Source organism: Bemisia tabaci, chromosome 8, assembly GCF_918797505.1.
Source record: "Bemisia tabaci chromosome 8, PGI_BMITA_v3".
Taxonomy (NCBI): domain Eukaryota; kingdom Metazoa; phylum Arthropoda; class Insecta; order Hemiptera; family Aleyrodidae; genus Bemisia; species Bemisia tabaci.
Genome location: NC_092800.1, coordinates 9,100,337 through 9,121,101, shown reverse-complemented (window position 1 = coordinate 9,121,101; position 20,765 = coordinate 9,100,337). Strand labels below are relative to the sequence as shown.

The 20,765-nt window shown below is 40.6% G+C and overlaps 2 protein-coding genes across 3 annotated transcripts in view; one reads left to right on the top strand and one right to left on the bottom strand.

Moving 5' to 3' along the window:
* Polr1C (RNA polymerase I and III subunit C) overlaps positions 1–20,765 on the bottom strand; it is a 54,786-nt gene that overhangs the window by 1,621 nt on the left and 32,400 nt on the right. The gene's annotated exons all lie outside the window — the stretch shown is intronic.
* LOC109043257 (beta-galactosidase) overlaps positions 1–20,765 on the top strand; it is a 34,258-nt gene that overhangs the window by 10,677 nt on the left and 2,816 nt on the right. The window contains exons 4-10 of one of the 2 annotated variants that reach the window (XM_019060401.2): positions 919–982; positions 2,616–2,710; positions 4,120–4,306; positions 6,516–6,734; positions 13,624–13,739; positions 16,941–17,231; positions 19,307–19,444. In XM_019060401.2, coding sequence (XP_018915946.2) covers positions 919–982; positions 2,616–2,710; positions 4,120–4,306; positions 6,516–6,734; positions 13,624–13,739; positions 16,941–17,231; positions 19,307–19,444 — 1,110 coding nt within the window. The remainder of the gene's footprint in view (positions 1–918; positions 983–2,615; positions 2,711–4,119; positions 4,307–6,515; positions 6,735–13,623; positions 13,740–16,940; positions 17,232–19,306; positions 19,445–20,765) is intronic. The other variant, XM_072303606.1, reaches the window with a different exon arrangement.

The window sequence follows — 20,765 nt, the reverse complement described above, 5'->3', positions numbered from 1 at the left end:
CTGACAGTTTATTTCGTTACAAAGAAATCATCTTAGACGCCCTTTTTAAAGTCACTCATTTTCACTACGAATCATTATAGGAATCAGTGGAGTGGCGTGCTTTGCAATGTATTGATTGATACGCCATTCAAACCTGTGAAAAAAGGTCGATTTTTGGGGCGTTCGCAACGAATACCATTATGATCGATTCTTTATCATAGCTTCAAATGAAATGATATCGATAGTCCATTATCACGCCTCACCACTAATATGAATGGAGATGTTGCATGTGTGAGGAATTTGCGATTTGAGTATTAATTCTTATGTAAAAGTTTGCGAGAAGGACGATAGTCTCACTGCGATTTTCTCTGAAATCAACTCCCAAGCTCAAATAACGCTCTCTAAGTTGAGACTGTAATGGAGGGGATATCCCTCGCTATCCTGAGAGTCCATGTTTACATCAAGAAAAACTTTACTTGCAAAGATAGGGAGCAAATACATTAGCAGTGATGCCGTGTTTTCAGTTTTAGAGCCCCAAATAAATTGGCAGCTCTGTCAATCTACTTGCTCCTTATTTTTGCATGGAGAGTTTGTCTTGATGTAGAGGTGGAATCTCAAGGATAGCGAGGGATATCCCCTCCATTTTGGCCTCAACTTGAGAGCTTTTTTGAGCTTGGGAGTTGATTTCAGAGAAAACCAGTAGTGGCACCATTGTATTTCTCGCGAACTTTTACATATGAATCAATAGTCAAATCGCAAATTCCTCACACATGCAACATCTCCATTACCTTTGCTTTTACCTACAGCAGGAGAATTGATTCACTGATTGCCTTCAGTTTTAGGATCGAATTACAGACGTAATGAAATATGAATGAATCATACGCAATTAAATTCCCTCAAAATACGTCTTTATCATTGATTTATGCTTGATCCTATCAGGGTGGACTTCCTCCTTGGCTGATGACTCTAAACCCGTACATGCGACTCCGCACGACTGATGCCTGTAAGTACGGACCACACAATTTCAAAATCCCATAAAATACGTAATTACACACACCAAAAAATGTTGCGACCAACAACGATGAAAACCGCAGCTTAATCATAACTAAGTTTATACGATACTCTTATGGAGGACATTTTACATTATCGGTCAATTTCAGTGTGAAGCTTTTAATTGAGTCGGGACGTACGAAAACCGCAAAAGTCTATTTTTCTAGTCTTGAGTTTTTTTGAGTTCATCATGCTTCAAAAGAGTTGATACAGTCATAAAAGTGAAGAGAGGACTCGTTTTGGGCTTAATGAAACCCGAAGACGAGTTTTAACGCCGCACTTTCGTGATTGCAACCAGCTCCGAAAAGTATTATGAACTCAAAAAAACTTGAGACTGGAAAAATATGGACATTGGCAGTTTTGCACGCCCCGATTCAATTGAAAATGAGATTAGGAGTTTTGGATCAGTGTGCCGCAACCCTAAACGTCTCTAAGAGAGGAGCGAGAAAATCCGATAAATCTTTATGAATCATTGAATAGAGATGATTTTGAGACTTTCAAAAGTATGCGGATTTTGGGCCTCCTTCATCGCTTCATGGAGGATTTCTCTCTATTGCAAACGTCTAAAATCTGTGAATTTCATTAGAAATTGAAGCATTTTTCGGTAAAAAGGCGCATGAGACTTCCAATGCTGCTAAGCTTGTACGACGTAGTTCTCTAGTTTAAGTAATTTATCCAAAAGTTCTGCAATGAATAATTTGTCCCTGAATCTGCTCCGAGTTTTTCCTCTCTATTGTAAGCAAGTATTCTGCCGTGCTAAGGAAAAACGCCGTATGAACATTCGAGAGTTGCCAAATTCCCTTCGATAAAATGTTTATTTTTGCGGTAGGTTAGAAATATTTTCCCTTGAAATTTTCAGGAACTTCAGGTAAAATTGCGAAGAAAATTATCTGGAAAATTGGAAGGAAAATATTCATAAGTTTACCAGGCAATTCGTGTTTTGTCAAAGGAAATTTGGCAACGCCTGAAGGTCCATACGGCGTTTTTTTCTCGGCACGGCAGTATTGTCGACTGTGAATGAGTTTAATATGCCGCAAACGCTATAAAAAATTTCACAATCTTTGCGGGATTGCAAGCCTCACAAGTCCTCAAGTGGAAACTTACGAGTAAACTGAGTGTGGGAATATCATCGGTTTCTAAATTGAATAATTGAGGATTCGAGACAAAATGATCTAATCTGCTGAAATACATGTTAAAAAAAGTCATAGAAAAGTTTAGTCAGGGGTCTACTAAAACAGGCAAACAAAAAATCAGTACTTTTACAGTATTTTTTCAGTACATTCCCAAGAGATTCAGTACCTCAACAGAAAAATTCAGTAGTTTTCCAGTACTTCCAATTATTGACGAAATTTAAAAAAATTCGAATTTCGCTCAAATTGAGACAGAAATGACAAAAAAATTAGAAAAATTCCGGACCCTCTTGCGGAATTTCAGTACTTCTGGACCGCCCTTACAAAATCAGTACTATTTCCGGATTTTCCAGAAATTCCGTACTTGTAGACACCCTGTTAGTCATGGTTTGTTTGCTGTGTACACCGCAACGGACACCAATGGAGGTCTAATTATAATTTTATTCTGTCACACAGCTTATCTGCACTACGTGGAGAGATGGTTCAAGGTTTTATTTACAGAAATATCACCCTTGCTCTACGGAAATGGGGGTCCAATCATAATGGTGCAGGTAAATTAAGTTCACTAAAAATTCATGCGAGTGCCTACTTGCTGTTTTGCTATAATTATCTCACCACGGATGAGGCTAGCTGTCTTTTTTTTCTGTGTGGATAATGCATACACTGAAAAAAAATTCTCGGCGTTTTTACGAAGGTCCGTTGGTACCTTTACCATCTAACTTTTTTTTACCAATTATTGGTAATTTTACTAAGACAGACTGGTTAGCTTACCTAAAAACCGGTATTTTTACTGTTTTTTCCAGGTAAGAATACCACTTTTATTGGTAATCGATTCCTGGTAACTTTGCCATTTTATCTCGGTAATTCTACCACAGTCGATAAAAAATATTGGCGTTTTTACCAAGATCCAGTAAAATTATCGAGAAAGTTCAATAATTTTACCGAGATTTCTCGGTAAAATTACCAATTCTATAAATGGTAATTTTACCAAGAAAAAACTGGGATCAAATAGAACCCTGAATTCTTGGTAACTTTAACCTTTTCTTAGTAAATACACTGAGATTTTTTTTTCAGTGTATGTATCAGAACCCTGGCAAAGAACCGTAACTTCCCCATGTAAAAATTTAACCTAGAACTTTTTTTCCAGTTTATTCGACTTATATTCCAGTTTAGGAATCTACAGCCATCTATAGACAAGAGTTTAACGTTGAGATTATTTTTTATTGGCAGTAGACATCAGGGGGATTTTGGCACATCCATGCTCCGACTTTCAAATTTTCAGGTACTAAGGCCGAGTAGAATCTGTTTCTGCAGATCCACTCGTCAGTTCCGTGAAAATTTGTCACCACCACCAGGATTCGAACCCGAGACCCATTGGTCTAGAACTCTAGAGTCAGATGCGCTAGCTGACCGCCAGGCCAACCTGGCCGGCGACCTAGAACTTAAGATTTTTGTCTTGGAACTTCGGGACGTCATATCCCCCTCAATTTCGGAACTTCCGGAGTCAACCTTGCGTCAAAATTTACAGATTTGCTTGCTCTATTTTATGGTACCAAGGTGGAGAAATGGTGCTGGGTCCACACCATTTCGTGGGGAAATCAAAGCCAAGAAATTCCAAAAATTAAAATTAGAGTTAAAAATAATTTTTTGAACGCTAATGCGCACCAGTACGAAACTGAGGAGGGAGAGTGTTCAGCTCAGGCAGTTTGCAATGGAATATTAAGTTGGAGTCACGTCGAGAGATCTATACTGGTTTGGGCCTTTTTAGACCTCATCAGTAGATCAAACTCGGCAGTGAACCCAACTTAGCATGCCGCAAAATCCAAGATGGGCATGGTACCAATAGCTCAAATTTGAATTTTTGGAAGATGAGGTCTCTCATCACTGACCCAGCCACATTTTTCAAGAATACCGAACGGTCCATTACAGTGTTTACCTAGTTCAAATGGGATGTCGACAGGTTGAAAACGAGTACGGGAGCTACTTTGCGTGCGATAGCTGGTACATGAGGTGGTTGACCGACACGTTAAAAGGATACGTTGAAAAAAATGCTGTTTTATACACTACGGATGGCGCTGGCGAAGGTTACTTCAAATGTGGTCCCACACCGGGAGTTCTGGCGACTGTGGACTTTGGTCCCTCAAAAAGTGAGTTGCTGAGATTGTTGTAATATCCAGGATTTTTCAATTTAGTTTACAACTCAACCACATAGGTAAATTCTGAAATTCATTCTGAAATTACGGGAATTCACTGCTTGTTGAATTTTTTGAAGGCCCCCCTCACTTGAAAATATCGACATCAAATGAGCAGCGCTCATCGGAAGAGAACAGATTATCATTCTCAAAATAGATAAGTTTTTTCTTTTCTTTCCTTCTTTTTTTTCATTTTGATCCCCATCACGTGGTTCACCAGTATAAATTACAGATTGGAACCGAACTCTACAGGAAATTGGCCCGAAGGCCTGAATTACATACTAAATGGACGGAATCGTCTGTGGCACACATGCCCCTTACATGTCCTGAGGACGTTTTTGATAATAGAAAGAAGAAAGAGTAACACTTACATCCAACAATAAGATGAAGTTGATAAGATTAAGCTTGAAAACTAAATAACGTAGGAATAACATTATACAAGGACCTAATCTAGTAAACCCTCCAGGAGATATACCCCCAAGTGAGTAAAAATAAGCCCCCCCCCCCTCCTGCCCACAACTAAGATTAATTAAAACATTGTACTAAACAATTCCCAGCACGAGGAGGAATAAATAAGTTACGAATAGGAAGGTATGTGCATACATAGAGGCATGCTTGGACTGCATTTTGCAGTTGGAACTATACAAATTCTGGTTGATTTTAGAAACAGGATATGTGGTATACGTTTCCTTATGCAAGTACGCGCTTTTATTGATGAGCCTGACATTGTAATTCCTAATTGCACATTGTCGTCCAATTTCTCCTGCAAGGAATTTACGTCCGTGAAAATGTTTTAGAGTGCGAATACTTTCCATCAAATCTGAGCTTCGTGAAAGGAACGCAACTCAAGACCTATTTTTTTGTGTTCCAAGTCCATAATTCACTCTGATTACTTTCCGCTAAACCCCATCCAGATGTAGTGCGTACATGAGCCCAAGAGGCACGGCGCACAGGTTGCAATAAATTGCGATTACAGCTAGGGTAAAGTATTAAAGTTGCCAGTGGCAATTGCCACTGTGACGAGATGTTGCCTACCTGCCGATTGAAGGGGTTCCTATTTTTGAGCTCTATCGCGCAATAAAATAGAGATGAGTTGCAATTTTGTTTCATTACAAACTACCTATCTAATCGGCATACATTGACCAAGGGATGTAAAAATATTGCGATGGCAATAAACCTGCAACTTTTTTTTCGATGCTTCGTATCAATCTTACACCAAGTAAAAAGAAGAGGGAAAAAAATACCCAAATCCGGAACAGAAATTTCCAAAAGGTAATGACATTAGAAAGACATTCTTTAATTGAAAGAATTGGTTTTTTCAGTGCTTACCCCATCTAAAAATTTTAGAAGCCATTCAATCAGGGCTAATCTGAAGTGTCATCTACAATTTTGAGGGCCCCTAGCGAAAATATTACCTTGCGGTGAGCTAACCATCACCTTGCGGCAAGGTGTCGGCCTTGCCACCCTCTTCGAGCCCTATCCGAGCCCTCGCCGGGTCAGTTCGTGGAACTTAACGACGGGGAATAATTATGCATGGCAACGTTGGAGACGAAAATCAAGCCCAACAAGGGGTATTTCCCGATGCTGTGTCGCCTTTTTCGCGCCCTGCGTCTGGATTTGGGTCTACAGTGTTGTCATACGGTTTTATACCCGGTCGTCGAGTTCCTTGAACTGGCTCGGCGAGGGCTCGGAGAGGATGGCAAGGCCGATACCTTGCCGCAAGGTGATGGTTAGATCACCGCAAGGTAATATTTACTTTAGGGGGGCCATAAAGTTTTTTGATGGTGGAAAAAAAATTGCGAGGAGTAGGTATATGGTTGCAACAAAAATCCAGGCATTGACAATTTTTTAAACGCTATACGGTTAGCGAAGTGTCCCTTGGCTCGTCGCTTCCTTGACGTACCTACGTAACTTCTTTTTGGTTTAAACCAGGGTTAACATAACTCCATACTTCCCAGGGTTCACTTGCGAATACAGATTAGCCCTTACGTCAAAAGAGCAGCGATCTGTATAATTGTAGACGGCGATGTCTGATTTAAGCGCATAGCACCAGATTATGGAGCACTGGTTTTATTATCTATCACTTCAGACGACAAGTTGATTCATGTAGATTATCTTTACTCTGTAAAAATATTCTTACGACAAATTTCTAACATTTGACCAGATAACATCAGTGCTTACTTCGATCCGATGAGGCGCTTCAATAAAGGAGGACCACTTGTCAACTCGGAGTTCTACTCGGGTTGGATAACACACTGGACCGAGAATTTCAGTACAGTGAATACGAGTGAGTTTATCCAATCCATGAACCAGCTTTTGAAACTGAACGTCTCCTTCAATATTTACCTGATTCATGGAGGGACTAATTTTGGCTTCAAAGCAGGTATGCAAACTACCACTGATCATAAGTTATGAGGGTATTTTGGTTCAAAATTGGATTGAAATATTTTTTCGGACAAGTTAGGGGTTTTCACCGCTCCAGTGGACAATAGGCTCAATGGGTTTCTAGGTACTGCAGAGGAGGATAAAATAATTTTCTAGGGTTGAAGGTGGTTCCCGCACAAAAGGTTTAGTCCTCTCTAAAAAATTAGACCGCAGTGAAAACCGATATTTTGCACTTTCTTGGTAACAATAGCATGTCTTCTACCTAGGCAAGAAATCTGAAATGTGTATCTTAAAAAAAAAAAAAAAAAAAAAAAAAAAAAAAAAAAAAAAAAGAAGATCTCTATGAATATGGAGGGGATTTTCTTCATATAGCATAGGAAACTAGTCAGGTGAACAATTGGGGTTTTGCAAAGAGCCAAGTACTAAACCTATACCTGTACTAATACTGAGGCGAACGTCTTGCAAAACACCTTAATAAATTCATCAGAATCAATATTGTGTCTCCGGTCATTTTGAAACTGCATCTTTGCTGACTCAGAGTCTGAGTGCAATTTGATCCTAAAATTTTTGGGGGCAAGTAAGTGGCGTTTAACTAGCCAATAAAAACATGAGAGAATTGAACTCTTTTGAGTACATCGTTCTTCATCTTCAAAACCACTTGACTTTGGACCGATTGATTTGCCACAACGTTTGCTTGTTTACACTCTTGTCATTGAACAGCAGATTTTTGAAGTTACATAAAAGGGTCATTCCACGTCAACGCAACCAAGGTCGGAACCCGACCCCCTCCGATTTGGCTGAAAATTGGTATACGGGGTCTTTACATCATTCTAAGAAACTAATTTGAAGGGTTTTCCCATCCGACGCCCCGTTCGCGAGATATCGACCCCCAAAGATGGGGTGAATTTTAGTGATATTCAAAAACGCCCGTTTTAGCGATTCTCATTTTCTCGACTTCCCTCTCTTTGACTCTCCATAGCGAGACTCTGTATCAATCCATCATACTTTGAAAGAGTGTTTCTAGACCAATTTTTCATGTAGATTCTGAATATGCCATCAAAATTGAGCTAAAAATTATTTAAACGGCCGTAATTTAGAGTTTTTTAAAATTTACGATTTTTTCGCCATTCAATGTTCAAACTGAATTATCTAAAAAACAGTCTCTCCGATTTTCGATTTTTTTTTTATACTTCAAGCTTAGGATATATACTTTCGGTTGATATACTTTTTTCAATTGCCATCGGACGGTTAAGGGCCTAAAAAAATTCAAATAGGCCAAAAAAGGCTAAAAATTGGTAAAAAAGGACGATTTTTCACATGTTAATCCAAATATTTCGATAATGAACTCTTCAATTATCGATATTTTTTCCCACTTTACCCTCTAACATGTATAAAATCAGACTATCAACGCTTTCCATACATGCACCGATCGATTAACGGCCTGATGGAAACCGGAAACCGACCGAAAATCCTCGAAATTGACGCAAAAAGACGATTTTTCACACCGTAACCGATACATTCCATGGATTGTAACTGCAATTTCCAATTTTCTCGATCTATTTCAACCTTAAGGTGTATACTTTCGAGTAATAAACCCTTACTATAACGTGCATCGATGGGGCACGGATCCAAACGGAAGTGAAAACCGGCCGGAAATGCTAAAAAATGACGGGAAAAGGCGATTTATTGCATAGTCAGGGGAGCATGTGTTCGAAAATTACGTCCCGTTTGCACGTTTGTGATGCAAGTTTACTCTCTTCATTTTGGTCCCTAGAATGAGAAAATCTTTGGTGGACTCTCCAATTTTGATGCCAAGGCCCCAAAAACAAGATGGCGGCCAAAATGGACGCTGAAATTGAAATTTTGGCAAAACGGCACAAAACGTCAAGAGAGGTGTCGATTCTCATGTTTTTTGGATCGTAGATTCCAGAAAAATTGTCATACAGACCCCTCGACCCACGGAAATGCCCAAAATCCAAGATGGCGGCCGATTTTGGCTCTTTAGCGGCTAAAACGTCAAATGCGGAGCAAAGAGAGGAGTAAACACACTAGATATCTGTTTTCGAGGTCACAGATTCCAAAAAAATAGGAGAAAAAAATATTTCATGCCAAATGGTGCTGATTTGGACCATGCAAAGGCCGAACTCGGCAGTCATTTTGATTAGTGTGTTCAGGAACACTCTAATCGAAATAATTTTCCGGGTCAGTTTCTATAATTAGCATTATTGGTTTTTTTTTAAGGTACCCCTGCAGAATATGGGTAAATTTGTTCTCAAATACACAATAAAACTATTCCGATGAGTTTTGACCCACTAAATCTGAAAATTGCGTTTATTCTTCCGGATTACCCCTCAATTTTCCGGAAAACTAACCAGGATAATGACCATTATTTCGGGCGGAATCGGCTTTTCCAGAGAATGGAGATGTTGCACGAAAGAGGGATTTGCGATTTGACCATTGATTCTTATGTAAAAATTCGCGAGAAACACGATGGTGCCACTGGTTTTCTCTGAAATCATCTCCCAAGCTCAAAAAAAGCTCTCAAAGTGAGTCCAAAATGGAGGGGATATCCCATCCTACCCTGAGAGTCCATCTCTACATCAAAACAAACCCTCCATGCAAAGATAGGGAGCAAATACATTAGCAGGGTTGCCGTGTTTTCAGTTTTGGAGTCCCCAAATAAAGTGGTAGCCCTGTCAATGTATTTGCTCCCTAGAGTCCCTTTATACTGAGAGTCAAGACAATGTGAATCCATTTCTGATTGGTTCCCGTATTTTAGGCCTCCACAGTGTCACAAACGGAATAAAGATTACAGTTTCACCGATTACAAAGATTATAATCTGGAATGGACCGGGGAATTACGGGTTCGGCAAGGAACAAACGGAATGAGGGAAGGAACGAAGAAAGGAATTCGAGAATGGGCCGATCAAAGATTACGAAAAACGTTCAATTTCTGTAATCTTTATTCCCGTTTGTGACTCCATGAGGGGTGTTGTCTTGACTCTCAGTATAAAGGGACTCTATTGCTCCCTATCTTTGCATGGAGAGTTTGTTTTGATGTAGAGGTGGACTCTCAGGGTAGGGCGGGATATCCCCTCCATTTTGACCTAAACTTGAGAGCTTTTTTTGAGCTTGGGAGTTGCTTTCAGAGAAAACCAGTGGCACCATCGTGTTTTTCGCGAACTTTTACGTAAGAATCGACGGTCAAATCGCAAAACCCTCACAAATGCAACATCTCCATTGTAGGGTGATGGAAAAAAACGGAGGTTTCCGGATTCAGCCCCTCAAAATACGTAGGAATCACCTTATCTCATCGGGGAGACATGGTTGTAATTTTTTTGCTTGTTAAACAGTGCCATTGCCGGGGAGTACCTGATACTCCCAATTTCGATAATAATTAATATATTACACATACATACAAAGCCGCTTTTATAGCGATCTCTGGCGCTCTGCGACACCTTACCGCCTAAGTTCCCGATCCTCCTAAGGCCTTTCAGGGAGTTCACATACCCTCATTTTTCTAAAACCCTGTGTCGCCACCCTTTCACTGGGCATCCCCTTTGTCTCCTCCCAGGAGGAACCCAATCAAGCATCTTTTACGGCAGTCCTTCGTTCGTCATTCTATTGACATCGCCAAACCAGTCAAGCTGTCTGATCATGCTGTCGAATACGATGTCATTTTCGACTCCCATGATCTGACGCACTCTTTCATTGCGGACCCGATCGCTTCTAAAAATTCCTACAGCGACCTCCTCCAGAAATCCATTTCCGTTGCTCTTAGCATCCCCTGTGTCCGTTCCTTCAGCTGCCAAACTTCACTGTCATATGTAAGAATACTTTGGTCTTCGCAATTGAAAATTTTCCTCTTGTTCTCTTTGGAAATCTACGGATCCCGGAGGATTCCATTGAATATAGCTGTAGCCTTCCTTGCTAAGATGTTTCTTTCCTTCATCCCTTTATCCGTTCTTCCATCCTGGGTCAACAGAACCCCCAAGGACCTATAGTGCGCCTTTGATCTGCTGCCCATCCTCCAACTCAATGCTATGTTGATCACCAATAGTTTTATTGCGTGAACATATTTACCTATATTACGGCTCTGCTCCGCATTTGACGTTTTAGCCGCTAAAGAGCCAAAATCGGCCGCCATCTTGGATTTTGGGCATTTCCGTGGGTCGAGGGGTCTGTATGACAATTTTTCTGGAATCTACGATCCAAAAAACATGAGAATCGACACCTCTCTTGACGTTTTGTGCCGTTTTGCCAAAATTTCAATTTCAGCGTCCATTTTGGCCGCCATCTTGTTTTTGGGGCCTTGGCATCAAAATTGGAGAGTCCACCAAAGATTTTCTCATTCTAGGGACCAAAATGAAGAGAGTAAACTTGCATCACAAACGTGCAAACGGGACGTAATTTTCGAACACATGCTCCCCTGACTATGCAATAAATCGCCTTTTCCCGTCATTTTTTAGCATTTCCGGCCGGTTTTCACTTCCGTTTGGATCCGTGCCCCATCGATGCACGTTATAGTAAGGGTTTATTACTCGAAAGTATACACCTTAAGGTTGAAATAGATCGAGAAAATTGGAAATTGCAGTTACAATCCATGGAATGTATCGGTTACGGTGTGAAAAATCGTCTTTTTGCGTCAATTTCGAGGATTTTCGGTCGGTTTCCGGTTTCCATCAGGCCGTTAATCGATCGGTGCATGTATGGAAAGCGTTGATAGTCTGATTTTATACATGTTAGAGGGTAAAGTGGGAAAAAATATCGATAATTGAAGAGTTCATTATCGAAATATTTGGATTAACATGTGAAAAATCGTCCTTTTTTACCAATTTTTAGCCTTTTTTGGCCTATTTGAATTTTTTTAGGCCCTTAACCGTCCGATGGCAATTGAAAAAAGTATATCAACCGAAAGTATATATCCTAAGCTTGAAGTATAAAAAAAAAATCGAAAATCGGAGAGACTGTTTTTTAGATAATTCAGTTTGAACATTGAATGGCGAAAAAATCGTAAATTTTAAAAAACTCTAAATTACGGCCGTTTAAATAATTTTTAGCTCAATTTTGATGGCATATTCAGAATCTACATGAAAAATTGGTCTAGAAACACTCTTTCAAAGTATGATGGATTGATACAGAGTCTCGCTATGGAGAGTCAAAGAGAGGGAAGTCGAGAAAATGAGAATCGCTAAAACGGGCGTTTTTGAATATCACTAAAATTCACCCCATCTTTGGGGGTCGATATCTCGCGAACGGGGCGTCGGATGGGAAAACCCTTCAAATTAGTTTCTTAGAATGATGTAAAGACCCCGTATACCAATTTTCAGCCAAATCGGAGGGGGTCGGGTTCCGACCTTGGTTGCGTTGACGTGGAATGACCCAAAACCTAAGTAAACTTGACAGCTTGTAGAATCGTCTATCTTCAGAAAAATCTAGTGGTTCTGTCAAACTGCACGCTATATCATACTTATTGAAGAAAAAAGGAAAAAAGAAGAAAACGGGCATTCTGGAGCAGCACCTCAAGCAGTGGCGATTCTTGAAAGTTGGCAACACTGTTGGTTCCCATTTAAATCCATTGAAAATATCGATTTTGGGTGAAGCTAATTGCCTCACCAAGATTCGATTGTTGTAAATTTATTTATATGTAGGAAAAACAGCGTTGCCAACCTTCCAGAATCGTCACTGATCTCAAGTGGGGCATGAGAGAAACACAGAAACGTCTTATTGTTATCATTCCAACCTTCTTCCAGGCAGTTACTACTCTCAACTTCCATTGAGACGTGAAAGGTACTATTATGATCAAGTGACTAACAGTGACATCCTGGGATTGGGTTCATTTTGCTTGTACATGAAGAAGAGACAAATCTAAGGTTGACGTATTTTTTTTTAGCCGCCACCTCCCAACCGTTCTCGAGATATCGATTTTTAAAGTTACGATTTTTGCACGTTTCCGCGCGGAGTTCCGGCGAGTCAACTGAGCGCCGGCAAGCTGCACGAAGCGCGTTTCCTATCAGCGCTGCAGACCGGCCGTCCTTATCAACTAGTTCCGTGGCCGAGTGGTAGAGTGTTCGCCTACCGTTCCAACGATCGCGGGTTCGAGTCCCGCTTCGTGCCGTAGCTTTTAGGGTACGCCGCAATGCGTTTTTACAAGTTTTCTTTATTTTTATCACACACCAAGGGGTCCGCCCCCTGGCCGCTACGCGGCCCAACCCCCGGGGCGAAAAGGCCCGCTTCGCGGCAAGCGAAATCATCGAAATCGACCGTTGACGGTTGCAAATTCAGAGTAAGGAAAAAGTCATTAAGAATATTGTGTGGTGGGAAATTTTTATTTGAAACATCATTTTATCATTCAATTAAAATTATTTACCCAGTAACCGTCAACGGTCGATTTCGATGATTTCGCTTGCCGCGAAGCGGGCCTTTTCGCCCCGGGGGTTGGGCCGCGTAGCGGCCAGGGGGCGGACCCCTTGGTGTGTGATAAAAATAAAGAAAACTTGTAAAAACGCATTGCGGCGTTCCCTAAAAGCTACGGCACGAAGCGGGACTCGAACTCGCAACGGTAGGTGTAGAAGGCGAACACTCTACCACTCGGCCACAGAATTGTTGATAAAGACGGCCGGTCTGCAGCGCTGATAGGAAACGCGCTTCGTGCAGCTTGCCGGCGCTCAGTTGACTCGCCGGAACTCCGCGCGGAAACGTGCAAAAATCGTAACTTTAAAAATCGATATCTCGAGAACGGTTGGGAGGTGGCGGCTAAAAAAAAATACTCAACCTTAGATTTGTCTCTTCTTCATGTACAAGCAAAATGAACCCAATCCCAGGATGTCACTTCGTAGACTCCCCTTGTAAGACTGAATGGTTTATTGGTTTTATATGAATTTCAGGTGCTAACACTGACCCCTATCGGGCTACTACAACGTCTTATGATTATGATGCACCTATTACGGAGGCTGGGGACCTTACGGCGAAATACTATGCCATACGAGACACACTGAAAGAAGTAATGACATTTTGGTAATTATTTAGATATAACGTAGTACTGAAGGATGGTTGTGCAACTATTCTGTAGTAATACTGTGGGAAATTGAAGAGGATTTAGGAAACTAAACCTGTTTTGGAGGACGAGGCCAATAACCTAAGGAGCACTTTTCAAGGGAAAAAACGCGATACTTTGAAACTAAGGTGCCATTTTTCTACGATTTTTTGGCGATAAAATCGCTTGAATGATCAAACTGCTACTTAGGTTGCGACTTCCTCTCTTTCGCTAGAGCAAGTTTTTGAAATCAAATAATCTTTCTCCCTCCCCCCCTCCATACCTAGTACCTCCATCGCCGAGTTCAAAAGGATCGCGAGCAAACAGGGACCGAGAAAGTAGCACAGGCCACGTCCGCCATCTTAGATTTTGTAATTTGGAAAATTTGACTAAAAATTCGTGTTTCCCCGTCTAAAACTACACTTGCAGACCAAAGTTCACAAAATTTGGACGAATAGGAGCCAGGATAGCAATTTAGGTTACGTCCACCATTTTGGATTTTTCAAAATTTGACTAAAAATTCGTGTATCCCGTCGAAAAATACCTGTGCGTACCAAATTTCACAAAATTCGAACGAACAGGAGCCAGGAAAGCACTTAAGGCCACGTCCGCTATCCTGGATTTTTCAAAATTTGACTAAAAATTCGAGTTTCCTGTCATTAAATACCGCATTATATCGGGCTTCACAAAATCGAACGAACAGGCGCTGAAATAGTAGTAAGCATCGTCCACGATCTGAAATTTTGATAATTTGACCTAAAACAAGTGATATCCAAAATCCAAGCTCAGATTCGAATTCCTCGTTAAAAATCGATGAAATCACATGTATCATACGGTAGCATAGCGTGATGGAGTGAGGCTTAACGTAGGCATGCTGATACTAAAATATCAGTCCAACTTGGCAACATGGGTGAGCACTGAGTGGGTCAGCTGATGAGTAAGAAGAATATTTCTCTTCTCGGAAATTCTGCGGCGAAACCGAACACCAAGCGCCGGCGCCCGGGCGGATTCCTCGAAGCTGGCGGCACGGCGGCATTTAGATAAGAGGGTTGAATTCCTTCATGATACATTCTTCTTCCTCCTTACCTAGCTGACTTCCTGACCTATATTAGACTGATATGTTCTTAGAAGCCTTTCCTTCGTGCTATACTAACGTGTAATACATGAACTTGCATCGATTTTTCACGAGGAATCCGAATCTGAGCTTAGACTTTGGATATCTTGCGTTTTACTTTATTTAAAACTAGCGCAACCGTCCAACTGATAAGTTTCTCTCAGCCCGAGCGGCAACACTGAAAAGTGGATATTCGACATTCCTCAAACGCCGGATGGACTGGAAATTTTAAGAATGATGAGTAAATATGGCAACGGATCAAAACTTGACAATGCCGCAAAGTGCAGGTTACGATAGCGTAAAGTTATGACGGTGTAGAATTTTAATCCCAAAATAAGGCTCCGAGAAAAAAGCGTGGATGTAGACTAAAATAGGTAGCCCTTTTTTTTGTAGACCTCCCGTCCGTAAACCACTTAACTGTTACTGTTTAGATATCTCTTTTTTTCCAATTAAATACCTTCCGCATTCGCTCTCTCCATTTTCCTATTTTAAAGAAAGAACATTGCTGTACTGACAATGAGTGTGCAAAACTCCCAGGTAATGACAGGTCAAAGAACGTTAACTTCGCGAGTTTGAATAATTGTACTTAATACAGTGCGATCAGAAACGCATATTAGCACCTACGAGACTCCAGGAGTACTTCACGTACTGCGCCAAGCAGTGCTGTCGGCAGGAGACGCATTTTAGCGCCTACGAGACCCCAGGAATACTTCACGCATTGCGCGTAAACCACGGCGCGCGCTTTAATCGTTGAGAATTCAGAATTTCTCCGTTCTCGGACGCATCCCCCCCCCCCCCCCCCCCGGGTTAACGCCATTTCCGTCCAGTGAATCTGCAATCCGCGGATGGGAGGATCGCGGAGATTTTGCACCCCTGAATGCTGCCGTGCTTGGAAGAACGCCGTATGAGCCTTCAGACGTTGCCAAATTCCCTCCGATAAAAAACGAAATTACTTGGAAAATTGTGAATATTGTTTTCTCAAATTTTCAGACAATTCTGTACACAATTTATTCCAGAATATTTGCGAATTTGAAGGAAAAATATGCATAAATTTCCTCAAAAATTAGCAATTTATTGACGGAAATTTGGCAACTCTCGAATGTTCATACGGCGTTCTTCTTTAGCACGGCAGAATGGTACCTGTTTCCAAAAGTGAGTTTGATATACGCGATTCGCAAAGTGGGTCATAGCAGATATCAAGCTGATTTTTAGCTGATGGATAGTAGCTCAGGCGGGGCGGAATATTCAATATTTTACCCTCCGTGTTAATTTTCATTTCCTCATTTAAAAATAACGTCTTCCAGTAATATTCCCCTACCCCCCTTCCTAACCCATAGGCGGATTCAAGATCCCACCCTTCACTGGAAAGAGAGGAAGGAAAAGAAAAGGAAGAAGGGAACATGGGAAAGAAGAACGAAAGACGCTTACATTTGGTAATTGCGCATGACGAAATTGACTGAAAGTGCATATTAGATGCTTCAAAAATTTTCTAGGGGACGTCCGGAGACCTCCCCCCCTTCCTGGGCCCTCCTACGTTTCAAGCATTGCTTGCTTCCTCCAAACGGTTTTCGACCCCTCTCCCCAAAAATTAACTGAAATTACGCTCCTCCTTGGCAATCCCTTGTACTCATAATCTCTCTCGTTATTAAAGGTCAAGTCCTGCGGCCTGATTGTTGAAATTTTTTGTTTGTCGGGACGACATAGATGACATGGGTTAAAAGGCGGAGCGTGATTGGCGGCCATGTCTAATCGCTGCTTTGTCGTGCCTTTGTCAGGTGGAATGGACGACATACTGTCGGAAACTTAAGAGGTGCCGTTAGTTTGTCGTAAGTTCAACCCGACATATGCACGACAAAGCAGCAATAAGACATAGCCGACCAATCACGCTCCGCCTTTTAACCTATGTCATCTGTGTCGTCCCGACAAACAAAAAATTTCAACAATCAGGCTGTGACAAACTTTCTTGATACCCATCAAAATTCAGATACAGTGCGCTTTTGGCTTTCAGGAACTCATGTTAAATACTTTCGATCTCAAGCTTTTATGGATTTAAGTTCGCAGATCCCTACAATTTAGACTTCGGCGAGACACACCACAAGGCGCCGACTAACTCAACGAAGAAAAAATACGGCCGGATCAAATTGTCCTCGATAGCTTCGATTTTTGAGGCGCCCAATATCTGGGACAAAGGGCCACTTTATGAAGAAAACCCGCTGAATTTTGAAACTTTAGGAACTTACACTGGCTTTGTGCTTTACGAGACGGAAATCCCGGACGAACTGCCGGACCCTCCAGTCTTGTCACTTCCCAAGTTCCGAGACAGAGCTACTGTGTACGTAGACGAGGTAAGCTGGGAAGATACGTGGAATCAGCAACAAATCCATTCAATGTCTAAATGGACTACATTTTGCGATTTGGAGCTTTAGATTCTAGCCCGGTTTAGAAAAAATGTATGTGCCATTAGTTTCCCTATGCACATAAGTGTTTTTCCAGAAGAGCCAGAATTTATAGTTCCGAATTGCAAAATGCAGTCCAAATGAGAGAGCCTTATTCGATTTTCACCTTGATTCCGAAAAACTCAAAACTGATTCATTGATGCCATAGATCGTACTCGATACATCAAAAGGGTGAGGTTGTGACGATGTCGATTGGTTCAAAACATAAACATACCCTCAAAAGTCAATTGAGTAATCTGACGAAACGGGTTTTTTGAGATAGATTTTTGATTCGTATGAGTACTAATTGGTCAAGAGTGATGAAATTGCTACGAACTTTCTCATTTTGAGCTTTTCTGACAAATATCCTAAAAATCTGGTTTGAGGTCATGTTCTATTGTTTTGAGGTGATTCGATGGACGCCATATTTTGCGTCAGAACGGCATGCCGCATCAATCGGTTCCATTTTTTTCAGCCACTCGTCATTTTTCTCGAATTTTGAGATCGCAATTCTGTTGTCAGGAGACTAAAGCACTCACTTACCAATTTTAACAAAGAAATTCAACCTAATAAAGGCGTTGTTTTTTTAGAAAGAAAACATCGCATTCGATACTGATATCGAAACTGCACTCGAATGCGAGGTTTTCTCTCTAAAAAAACTACGCCTTTATTACGTTGAATTTCTTTGTTAAAATTGGTGAGTGAGTGCTTTACAACAGAATTGCGATCTTAAAATTCGAGAAAAATCGAGAAAATTCGACGAGTAGCTGAAAAAATGGAACCAATTGACGCGGTATATCGCATGCCGTTCTGACACAAAATATGGCGTCCATCGATTCACCTTAAAGGACTATCGAATACGATCCGTTAGGTGGAGAAATACGTTTTAAGATTACTTGATCACAAACAACTCCGCCCTGCTGAGGAAGAACACCATATGAGCATTCGAGAAATGCCAAATTTTCGCAAATAAAATGCTAATCTTGGAGGAAAGTTATGAACATTTTTCCTTGAAATTCTCAGATATTGTAGATCAAATCGTGAATGAAATTCGGTAAAAATGTTGGAGGAAAAATATCTACAAGTTTTCCAGAAAATTTTAATTTAATCGAGGAATTTTTGGCAAAATCTAAAGCCGTACACGGTGTTTTTCCCAAACCACAGCTGAACGCTTGATGGTATCTAACCTAACCGGAGTTGAGATGCTCTGTGATGGGCAGTTCATAAAGCGCTAATCATATAAAGTTTGACGAATTCAACCCGAATCATCATGAGGGGCTGGAAGGACAATAAGGCACATAAGTGCAGGTTTTGCTATTTCGAGAAATACGTGTTTGAAGTTTCGGAATTATACATAGTTCCTAGCGGTGGAAAGAAAGTTCAAACTGACTTTTGGATGCATAAAAATTGGAATTTGGGAGAAATTTTTTTCACAGAATAAGCACTATACCTACTTAGTTTTACTTAAAATCATTAATATCTACATTTTTTCAAGAACTGCACTTATGCGCCTTGTCCTTCAAGCCCCTCCATTCGGGTGGGACTTATTTTTTTAAATCGGGTTACTCAAAACCAAATCTTGCACGGTCTTAAATGGTTCTATGAAATAAAATAACACGGTAGCCAAAAGGATTTTGAAAAAAAAAATTTAACCTGGCCCGCACAGAGCATAAAGATTGTTATTTTTCAGATTTTTTTGGCATTTTAGCCGTATTTTTTTTTATATGTTAGTTAGTGGCTGGGATTTGACGCTACCACATTTTTTCTGTTGCTAAAACTAAGCAAAATACTGCCTTAAAACATTTCATAATTTTTTTTAGATTATATAGGTACAGTAAGTACCGATCCTCACAAAATGTTGAGGTAGAGAGCATTTAATAAAACATCATTCAAGATGAGAAATTATGCTTGTTACCATTTAAAACTCAAAATATTCCACAGACTATACTTGGTATTTGAATTTGGTATCTTCTCTCAAATTTCAGGAGCCTAGAGCCATCCTGGACAGAATGGAACAAATTTCGACTACCCCATTGTGGACATACGATGGGAAAAAACTGAGCATTTTGGTTGAAAATCAAGCATACGTTAACTATGATTCTGAGTTGCAGGGGGATTTTAAGGTACATCCCCACCTTTATTCATAAAAATATCTGGTTCGATGGTGCTGTGTGTACATTCCATTGTTTTCTGAATAACACCTTTATAAACTTCTTTGCGGAATTTTATACAATATCTTTAAGATACAATGAAAATATGCATTCTTGATAAAATCGTCACCTTCCAGGCAAAGTATCACAAGCGCCATGCGACGTTTAAAAATTTCCGCCGCCATTTTATTTCTTTACTGAGAAATTGTTTGTTGAATCTGTTTGGAAATTTCACTAAATTTTATCGGCAGCACAAAGAAAATGCAGTGAAATTTTCGGACAGCTTCGTTGAACAATTTCTCTGTAAAAAAATAAAATGGCGGCGGAAATTTTTAAACGTCGCATGGCGCTTGTGATACTTTGCCTGGAAGGTGACGAAATGATGATGCAAGACGTAAAAAGAAAAAAAAAACTCAGAACTTCCATCAGAGATAAAAATAATCACTTGCAATCTTATTCTATTGTATGACAAATTGTTAACACGGATATTTTAGGGGACGACAAAATCCCTGATGCGATTTTAAGTCATTTGAAAAATATTTTCTCAGAGAGCGTTCAGCAAGCGGTTGGACATTGAGTTGCAAAACGACTCACAGTGGAGCGAGTTAATGGAAAAGGTCGGACAAAATTTGGAAACTTTAAACGCTCATAACTCCGTTTATACAAAACTTTGAGGTTCTAGAGGTGGTTCCATTGGTTTCCTCGTGAAATTTCCTTCTGGAGCCACCCCTAAAAAGTCAAAATGTGACGGAATAAACATCAAAATTTGCAGTTTTATTTAAAAATTGCAAGTCCGACCTCTCCGATTGACTCAATCCACTGTGCGACGGTGAAACTACCGACCACGTGCCTCGGTTGGCAACGTTGCAGTCTTCCTGTCTTACCAGCGGGCCGATTATTGAAATTGATAGACAAAGCTATAGACAAAGAAGACATAGGGGGTATAAAACAATCCTATTGGTTGAAATGGGTGGCTCTCATAGACTAAGGGGGAAAATGATAGACTAACTGTCGGGTCTCTCGTGGGTTGCCGTTAGTTAGTCTATTACCTACCTCCTTTGTCCAATGCAACCACTCGCTTCCACCAATAGGATCTCTCCATATCTCTTTTGTCTCCTTTGTCGATAGCTTTGTCTATCAATTTCAATAATCGGCCCGCTGAGGCGTGGCGTGCTTTGCGATATAACGATTGATCCGTCATTTAAACCTATGGAAAAGGATCGATAAACAGGGTTTTCGCAGCGAACACGTTAATAATCGATTTTTTACCATAGCTACAAACGAGGAAATATCG